We start from the raw sequence: 10,749 nt of genomic DNA on the forward strand, positions 1-10,749 counted from the left end.
AAATACCAAAATTAACTCAAGAAGCAGATACCTTGAATACACCAATTAGCATAGATAAAGTTAAGTATAAAAAGTTACCATGACTGGTTGTCTTCATCTGAGTTCTATATGACACTTTAAAGAAAAGGTAATTCTAATGCTGTTTAAAGTAGTCTAGGTCAGAGCTTCTCCAATCTTACTGTGCATATTCATATGGGGATCTTGTTCATGATGCACATTCTGATTCTGTAGGTCTGGGTTAGGGCCTCAGATTCTGCATTTCTAACAAGTTTCAGGAAATGAGCTTGACATCCAGGTGATGTCCATGCCGCTAGTCCATGAAGCATACTTGGGGTTAGCAAAATTCTGCATCATGGGGGTGTGGGGTGAGGTGGGAGATGGAAGCCCTACAATTCATTTTATGAATTTATCATAAATTTAGTATTGAAACCTGCTATGAAATATACAAAAATAAAATAATACATCAGTCTCATTTACTGAATAAATGGAAATTTCTAAATAAAATACCAGTAACAGAAATCTGGGCTCTCTGCTCCTCCCCTTTGACAGATAGCCACATCATCCCTGAGACACGATGGTAAAGGGTGGATTGAATGGATTTGGCTGTATTGGGCATCTGGTCATTAGGGTTACTTTTAACTCTGTCAAAGTGGATATTGTTATTAATGACCCCTTCATTGACATCAAATACTTGGTCCACATGTTCCAGTATAATTTCACCCATGGCAAGTTCAGTAGTACAGTGAAGGCTGAGAATGGGAAGCTTGTCATAAATGGAAAGGCCATCTCCAAGGCTGTAGGCAAGTTATCCCTGAGCTGAATGGTAAACTCACTAGTATGGCTTTCCGTGTCTCCACCCCCCTAGTGTGTTGTTTGTGGATCTGACCTGCCATCTAGAAAAAGCTGTTAAACATGATGACATCAAGAAGGTGGTGAAGTGGACATCAGAAGGCCCCCCTAAAGGGCATCCTGGGCTACACTGACAACCAGCTTGTCTCCTGTAACTTTTGCAGTGAAACCTACTTTTCCACCTTTGATGCTGGGGCTGGAAAATGCCCTCAGTGACCACTTTGTCAAGCTTATTTCCTGGTATGACAGTGTATTTGACTACAGCAATAGGGTGGTGGCCCTTAATGGTCCACATGGCCTCTAAGAAGTAAGAGCCCTGAACCACCAGCCACAGTGAGAGGCCCTCAGTGGTGGAGTCCTCGCCCCAGCTCGATCCCTCAACACACTGATAATTTCCTGTGCTCAACACAGTTTCCAATCCAGACCCTCTGAAGAAGAGGAAGGGCTTAGGGAGCACTACCTTGTCATGTACCATCACTAAAATACATAGTACCCAGCATCGCCCTCCTCCCCCCAAAATCAAACAATGTAGCAAAAGAACAATAAACTTTGACTACATAAGGTTTATTCTAGGAATGTGATGTGATTTGGTATCAACACTCTTTATTAAAGCAACAAAGAAGAAAAAACATATAAAGCTATCAATAGATGGAGAAAAGGCATTTCTAACACCAATCTAAATAAATAGGGAAGGAGAAACTTGAAATATGAGAAAGGCTATTTAGCAAAACTAATAACAAACATTCTAAAATTGTGAAACACTAGGATGACTCCAAAGATTAGGACTAGCTAGTGATACCCACTATCACTAGCATTATTTAACACTATTTTGGAGGTTCTAGAAAATGTAATAGATAGGACAAGAAAATGAAATAATCAGTACAAATCCTTGAAAATAAGAGATAAAGCTACATTTTTTTTGTTGATAATGTAACATTTCCAGAAAACCTAGAGGCCCTAATTAAAACACAAGAATTAAGAATTTGGTAAGGTGTTGAGATGTGAGACAAGTATTCTAAATCAAAGCTTTTCACTACATCAGAAGTAAGTTCCTAAAAATGAAAATGGGGAAAAGCATTACCTTTATAATACGTAAGCTACTCTTGGGTGAAGACTTTTTAAGTCACTATTCTCAGGACCTAGAACAGTGCTTGATGTATAGTAGATGCTAAATAAATATTTGTTAAATGTGTTTGTGACCAAAAAAACATAAAACATGAATGCATTTCATTAGAAATGTACAGGACTATAGAGAGAAGTTTAAATCAAGATCTAAATAAATGGAAAGATAGAAGCTCTTGAATGGGATAACTTAGTTTTATTAAAAAGTAAATTCTCGGGGCTTCCCTGGTGGTGCAGTGGTTGAGAATCTGCCTGCCAATGCAGGGGACATGGGTTCGAGCCCTGGTCTGGGAGGATCCCACATGCCGCGGAGCAGCTAGCCCCGTGAGCCACAATTACTGAGCCTGCGCGTCTGGAGCCTGTGCTCGCAACAAGAGAGGCCGCGATAATGAGAGGCCCGCGCACCGCGATGAGGAGTGGCCCCCGCTTGCCGCAACTAGAGAAAGCCCTCGCACAGAAACGAAGACCCAACACAGCCATAAAATAAATAAATAAAAATTTAAAAAAAAAAAAAAAAAAGTAAATTCTCTCCAGATTAACATATACATTTAATGAACTTCCAATTAGGATTGCTACAGCATTTTTTTTTTTGTTTACTTTGTTTTATTTAGGGTAAAATGGTCATAAAATTTATATAGAAGAAGAAATATCCAGGAATGGCCAAGAAAAATATAAAAAAGAAGAATGAAGATTTGCTTTGGATACAAGAACCTACTATAAAATAATTGTAGTTGAATTAATATGATATTGACATGGGAACAGACAGGTCAGTGGAACAAAATAGACTATCAAGAACTAGATCTCAAGGTATATGAGAATTTTATACAAGAAAAACAGGATTCAGTTCAGAGGAGAAAGAATGGTTTGTTTAATAAGTGGTGATTGGAAAACCTACCATCCATCTCAAAGAAAACAGTTGGAGCCTAGCTCTTATTATGCATAAAAATAAAATCTAGGGAGATTAAAATGCATGTAAGACAAAAAAATTTAAGAAAATCTCAGAAAACGTATATGTAATTTGAGGATGGAAAGACCTTCTTAATCATGACAGAACACTTAAAACCTATAGCAGAAAAGATAGACCTGTTTATGTAAAAAAATAAAATTTTGAATAACAAAAGATATTGTTGTTAACATCTCAAAATGTAATCATCAAAGAAACAAAACCAGCAGGATCACTTTCACACAAAGATAGTATTAAATCTCAGATGCACTACCCCCTTTCTTCCTCTTGATAGGATGGATGCAGGAGCTTTGGGAGGCATGAATAGCCACACCAGATGAAGGAAATAACAGAGGAGCACTCCCCTTTTGGAAAGCTTCCCTCAGCTAATATCCCATGCCACTGCCTCTTAAAACTGAAGAATTCTAATTACTAAGTTACTCCCATAAATGATGAATAAAATTTCTTGGCCCGTCATACAGGGGGGAGTGGAGGGGTATCCCACACACATAGCCAGGTGTGCAAAATAAAGGAAACTTGGATACTATTGTTCCTGCCAATGCCAAAAAACTTCTCCCAGGTCTTGGAGACAACCAGCTAATTCTACCTCATCCTAACCATGAGCTCTGTAGAATCTCTGTCCCTGACACAAAGAAGGTAAATAAAGTCAGTTACAGATTTCACAAATATCTTGTACACCGGTCTGTAATTTTTAATTAGAATCAACTATCAGACACTGCACCTTTGAAGTCTTCAAGCATAACAATGTTTAACAGTGACTTTATTAGGTGAATGCTTGAAAGTATTCAACATAAAATTCAATTTACTTCACATGTTTGCAAACACATCATTAGCAATTCTTAACTATTTCAAACCAACTAATTTGAAGTACAGAAGGCTTGTTTTCAAATAACTCTTCTGAGGTGACATGAAGACTGAAAGAAGCCTATGACTTGAGTCCTGGTCTCTAGCCAACAATCACTATATCATCACTGGTGAACTCATATGAGGGAACTTCTAGGTTGAGAGGTGCAGGCCCCTTCCTGATCCTGCCAGATGCATCATAGTGTGACCCATGGCAAGGGCAGTAATAACCACCAAAATCTCCTGCATTTGCAATGGGTACACAACCAAGATGAGTGCAAACACCTATCAAGATAATCCATTCAGGTTTCTTTACTCGTTCTAAATCATGCTGTGGGTCCCTCAACTGGGACACTTCAACTGCAGCTTCCTGGTCAATCTCCTTCTTGGTTCTATGGCGCACAAACAGGGGTTTGCCTCTCCATTTGAAAGCCATGTTCTTGCCCTCTGGAATATCGGATAACTTGATTTCGATTTTCGACATGGCCAACACATCAGCAGAAGCACTCATGCTGGAAACAAACTGAGAGACGACATTCTTGGCAGCATACGCAACACCCACAGTAGTTGTTGCAGTTATCAAATAGGAGAAACCTCTTCTAGCCTCACTGCTCTCTTTTGAAGACTTTGTACTATCTAACACTTCAGCACGACGATAGTCAGAGAAGTCAGGCACTTTGATGTCCGTATGGGAGTAACGAACAGAAGCAGGGACTGCAAGATAAAAGGAAGGTTAAAAAACACAATTAGATATGGACTCTGAAAGGGGTATACATCAGGAAATGGAACTTTATGGATTCACAAGCAAAAATCAAATTATAAAAATGTGAAATACGGCACTCACTGGTCTCAGAAATGGTCAAGTTGGCAATGCCAGCATATAAAATACTGAAAACAAAATGAAGTCAACCACTACCTATCATACTGGTATGAAATCATTAGATAATAGGTATAATTGTGTTCTCCTGATTGAACACTGCAATTCAGAATTCATAACAATTCAGTGTATCAAGTTAAAAAAGTTAAATAGCACTGTAAACAGCAATATTTTAAGCCCCCCAAAATTCAATCTAAGACATAAATATCACCCATATTTTCTGGATTAGAAGAGACCCTAAAACTCATCTAGTCCACTCATTAAATTGATGTGTGATCATCTTATTAAACCAAATGTCTAACTTTATTTTCCTATCTACCTGCTCTCTGAAAGAACTGCTAAAAATTCATAAAACACTAATTATAAGATAATAAACATTCTGTAAACAGTATAACTTTAGTTGCAGAAAACTTAGAGATTTCTATTCTAGATTTTGGGGTATAAATTCAAGTAAAACCACCAATGGGTAGAAAAGGATATCCTTATCAGGATATGTAGCTATCAAAATCAAATGGAATCTCCAAAACAACCAATTATTTCAATTTAATATAAAAAAAAAAGAGCAAAGTTTTCATGTATCCGGCTCTTCAGCGAAGGGCAATAACATCTATAAGACTAGGGGCATTATCTTACTTTTTTTACTGCTGAGGATCTCTCAGCTGGGACACTACCACTGCAGGCCATAAAAAGGCCAGATGTTTACATCAAATGAATATTAAATAAACAAATAATTCCTGTTTATGCAGTATTCTGGATGCAAGCAGTTTATTTTTTGAAAAAACAGGTATGTCCTTCTGTCCCATACCATTTTTAACCGTCTGACAAAAAATTAACTTACAGTATCACTTTTAAGTATGTTTCAGGAAGTAAATCTCTTTGTAAACTCTATACTCATTTAAGGAAATCTGCTACAGGTTTCCTTTTTAGAAAAGGGGACACAAAAAATTCCTTACTTTTAGAAAATGTTTCCAAAAGAAATATGAACTTTTAAAACGCATTTTCATATAAGTTGCAATTCTACTTGACCTACTAGGCTGTCTCATCCTAACATACTTCCTTGAGCAGTCAAACATTACAATAATACATTTCACATGGTTCTCAAGGTCAGTAATTTTATGGAAGCCTAAGTATTCATAGACAATGGGGAAACCTATTAAAAGCACTCTATGTACTTTTCTAACTCACTCAACATTTTCTGTAGGGGACCAGGACACAAGTAGTGACTACTTCAGATTCACAACTATGGCAAAGTGACATATCACATACTACCCTACTAAAGTATGAATTACTTTCCCTTAGCACTGTCTGGGATTACACAGGAAAGATGTGTATCATACTTAAAAGATGAAGAAACCAAAGTTCATACTTCTACGTTAAAAGCCCTATTTACAACCCTTCCACACAAGGAAATGTACAGGGACACTAAATAGAATGGCTTTGTCACTATCATCCAGAGATTTCGTGGCAAAAGAAATCCAGTTGTCTACTCCCATTCTATTTAGTAGGTTACACTTTATACTGAGCTCCACCATCAAGAACATAAACTGCCATATTGCAAAAATCATTCTCTAAATAATTTATATGAATTGTATTAGGTGTGACTTAGTAGCAAAAATGCTAGCCAGATTTAGCTCTAAACTAAAATAAAATCAGATACTTATAGAAACATCATCTAGAAATGGAGAAAACTTAAGGCATTATAACAAACCAGGGTTTTTTGGTTTGTTTTGTTTTGTTTAAGGTGAGCTCTAATGTGTCCCAACTCAGGGATCTTCTCCTGACCCAACCACCCCTTCCCACATCCTCTACTAACCATCTTTCCACAAACCATCTATACAGGAGATTTTAATACGAATTTAAGCTTCAAGCTGAAGGCATGATTACAGAAAAGAGCTTTGCCTTATGTTTCTACTTGACCACTTCTTGGAGAAGTCAGGTAAGCCCCTGATTTTGAGAAGAAACTCTTTAGCTATTTGACAAATTCCAAGATACTATTCACCTTTGTTACTGAAATTTTCTCCTCCCTTAGTGTTTCTCACCTCAAGGTCCAAAGAACTGGCTTGGGCAACTTCTCTAAAACCCACTGGTGCCTGCTAAAAAAAACTGCCACTTTATTCATTCACAAACACTCTGCACCAACTATATGCAAAACCTGAGACTGTGGAAGATAGAAAAATAAAGGAGATATTCTCTACACATTGAAGCTCAAGGTCAGAGGAATCACCAATAAATGCAATAGAATGGAAAGTGTTAATGTGCTATAAAACGTAAAGAAATCAGCAAAGGTAAAATTTTATTGACCTGATCCTGAGTTGAGATTGAAAGGATGCGTAAGACTTGGAAATGTGGAAAACTGAGTGGGAGACCATTTAAAGTAAAGAGAAAAGGGTGAATGAAGGCAGAATAAAGAGGGTGGGGGCAACCTGGTGTAGGGCAAGGGTCACCAATACAACTGTCAATGAGGCCAGGCAGGTAGCAAAACGAATCAAGTAGACCCGATGAGGGCTGTGATGAACTGGAAAAGCACTTGCTCCGACTAAGGGTGCAGCCAATGCACAGCGCACTAGACATGGAACTAGAGCCCAGTGCTGCCAACTTTCAACATTTCCAGAGACGCCAGAAATAGTCTGTTTTTTAAAACTATGCAAGTTGGGCAGACCTCAGGCACCTGGCTCACAAGGTGCCAATTCAGGATCTCCAAACAGAGCATAAAAAGAAAAACAGAAAACAAGGCACCAAAGATAAACTAGGCTCTGCTGACGGAGGGTGTAAAACACACTCCTGGTGAAAGCTTATGGCTAAATCAGTCTTTCAAATCCACGCACTATCACGTACACAACGTGTATCCTTGTGCAAGTCAATTCACCTCTTGTAGTCTGTTTTCTCATCTGTAAAATGGGAGTATCATCGACCTCCGCCGGTTGCTCTTCTTGAGGATGAAATTCATCACGGTGTGAAAACCCTTTGGCCCAGTGCCTGAAAACACTGCTGACACTCTGCAGTGCAGTCTACACTATAAACGACCTTGCGGCTCGTTTCTTTTTCTTCGGATCTGCGGTGGTGACATGGGAAGACACTAAAGGATGGGAGGTAGCGAGCGGGACAACTTTTCAAATATTAAAAGCAATTCCTATTTTTTGAGAATTTATAAAGTGCCCCCAGAATGTGTTAATGGCTTAACGTATAATTTTTCCATCTGAACCTTACGATATAACCTAGGAAATTGGTATAATCATTAATCCATTTCACTGGTGAGGGCGTTTAGGAATTTGCCCAAAGGCAAACGACCTGTAAGCAGCAAAATCTCTTGTCAGACTTTGCTAGAAGCAGTCGGACTCCATAGTTCTTGAACTTAACCGACGAAGTAGAAAATTTAGCCTGTGGTTGGGAAGCCTATACACAACCACAGAGGCCCAGAATGTCAGAGATGGAGGTCATCTGAGACCGCCCAACGGAGCAACGCCCCCGCACAGGTGAGGACACCGAGGCCCGGGGAGGTACAGAGACCTGCCCAAGGTCGACCCAGCCCGGCAGGCAACCCCATCCACAAACAGGGCTCCGCTCCATCTTCCGGCAGACCCCCCGCCCTTCTCGGCTGCTCCCTGGGTCCGGGGTCGGAGGGAGCAAGAAAAGAGGGACCCCTCAACCCCCGGTCGTTCCCCTCAGCCCGGCTCACCATTGAGGCCCACGGAGGCGACCAAAGGCCGGGCCGCGGCCTGGCCACTCAGCGACTCCCGGCACAGAAAGGACCGCTTCACATCCAGTACTGGCGACTCCGAAGTGGCGGGCACCGCGGCCTGCACCAGGGGCCGCAGCGCGCCCGCCACGCTGCGGGACGTGGCCGACAGGACGGGCGCAAACGGGCCCGAGCGAACTGCGACCGACAACATGGCGACGGCAGCTCCAAAACCCAAGCCGGTCACAGGGACAACCAACCTCCCGCGGCGCAGGCGCGAAGAGGCGCTGAAGGCGCGGGACCCGTGACGTCAGCGCGACGGCAGAAGAGGAGCCCCGCCCCCACACAGGGCGGGGCGAGCCTGGAGCACTGCAGAGTCAGAGGCGGTGCGAGGCCGGGCAGGTAGGAGGGCGTGCTGCCTCCTGTGTTAGCCCCGGGTGTCTAGCGGCCTGAATTCAGGGATCTGCCCCAAGAAAGGGGGCAATGGAGGCCCCCAGGAATGTCCCATGGGTCGATTTTGCGTCCGTTAGGGCAAAAGCCTCATTTATGGGAACCTAGGGATAAGAATAAGTTGTCATAATAGTTTAAATAGGGATAATAATAGTTCTTAACATGTGTGCAAATGTTTATATATATACCCAACCATATATGTAAAATATGGTTGGGTATACATAGAAAACCCAGAGCAGAACTTAATATGTAGTAATTACTATGTGTTTACTATAATGATTATTATCATTATCTAACTAAAACCTTAAAAGCATTTTTAAAAGTCCAGAGACTTATGTGCAAAGCTTAATAATGATGATGATGGTGGTGGCTTATGTTTATTAAGCGTTTACTATGTATTAGATTTTGTGCTTTACTTCATTCTTTCATTTATAATCAAGATCCCTATAGCTACTATTTTACCAGTGAGGAAACAGAAGTTTAGAGGAATTATGTGCCCAGGACAGGGTAACCCAGTAAGCTCTGAAGTGGGGAAATCTGTCTTCTTAGTCTGTGCTCTTACCTATTGTCACAGTTTCCCTAAGTGAGATTTCAGGGGATGCAGAGATACGTCCCTAAATCAGTTTCTATCACATGGTGAGAATGTTATTCCCCTTTTACTTCTCTTTAAATTCTTCTGATTACACCAATGAGAAAGTCCCAGTTTGGTGTTAGTATACCTTTAATTCTTCTCAAGACTTACTAAATCTCTCCTTTAATAGAATAGGTCTTAAATTCAAAGCCGTTAGGTAGTTGAATCTAGAGAGGATTTAATAATAGTTTATTTTCGTGGTATACATTTTCTAACCATACTGATTTTCCAAAGACTGTAGTGAGATAAAATTTGTTTTACATTTATTTAGTCAAAAGTGAGTTAATTTAAATATTAAGTAAATATTAATACAAGCAGTGCACAGATTTGGCAGAGTTGTGATGGTGGTGGGTGTATGAACCAATGAAGTTTCTCTGTGCGCTTGCATGAGCTCTGTGACCTAGGCAAGTTTCCTAACCCCTCTATGCCTCAGTTTCCTCACCTAAAATGGAGATGGTGATGATACCGTCTGTGAGGAATAAATGTATTAACATGTATAAAGCACCCAAGGGGCCTGGCGCATACTAAGCTCCAGGTTAGGGTTTGCTGGTATTGTTTTTATCTGACATATCATCTACCTACTCTGAGAAGCCTTCATTTGATTCCTGATGACTCAATGATATTCCTCTCTAGGTCCACAGCACACTGACCACTTCTGCCTGGACCCTCCTCAGGGCCTGGGTCTTGGCCTTGCTTATTGCCCCAGGGACTGTGTTGTACTCTCAGGATTGGAACTGGCCTCTTCAGGGGCCACCCTGGCTCGGCTAGCCACAGGGCGGGCACTGGGTTCACCCCAGCAACAACCCGAATGATAAAAGCAGACCCTTTCAGAGAAGCTAGTACATGCCATGTACAGTTGGAGTGCTTTACATAAAATAACACACTTAATATCACAACAGCCCTCTGAGGTGGGTAAGAGTAAGTGAAGGATGAATGGTGAAAAAGGGAAGGAGCTTTATAAGGTGAGCAGAGTAGGAATTGTTATCACTAGACTCTCAGGGTTCAATCCCAGTTCTGCTATTCACAAGCTATATCCTAAGATGATTTATATATAACCTCTGTGTATGCCTCAGTTCTTCTATAAAATGAGAATAATAATAGTATCTACCCCCAAAAGGGTTATTTTAAGGATTAGATGGATTAATATATATAAAATGAGTAGAAACAGTGCCTGGCAAGCACTATGTAAATGTCCATAATAATAATAAAAATAACTCTTTAAATTTTCTAGATGAAGAAACTGAGATTCAGAGAAGACAAATGACTTACCCAAAGACACATCATATTTTTTTCAGTTTTATTGAGATATGATTGACATATAACATGTGTAAGTTTAA

At 40.4% G+C, this 10,749-nt stretch overlaps 1 protein-coding gene across 1 annotated transcript; it reads right to left on the bottom strand.

Annotated features, from left to right (window-relative positions):
* Positions 1-3,678: 3,678 nt before the first annotated feature.
* On the bottom strand, positions 3,679-8,545 carry UQCRFS1 (ubiquinol-cytochrome c reductase, Rieske iron-sulfur polypeptide 1; the record flags this gene model as incomplete). Its single annotated transcript, XM_079723186.1, has 2 exons — positions 3,679-4,492; positions 8,332-8,545. 2 exons carry the CDS (start codon positions 8,543-8,545, stop codon positions 3,882-3,884), a joined length of 825 nt encoding a protein of 274 aa, XP_079579312.1. The 3' UTR covers positions 3,679-3,881.
* Positions 8,546-10,749: the final 2,204 nt, after the last annotated feature.

The sequence above is a fragment of the Hyperoodon ampullatus genome (assembly GCF_949752795.1).
Source record: "Hyperoodon ampullatus genome assembly, chromosome: 18".
Lineage (NCBI taxonomy): Eukaryota > Metazoa > Chordata > Mammalia > Artiodactyla > Ziphiidae > Hyperoodon > Hyperoodon ampullatus.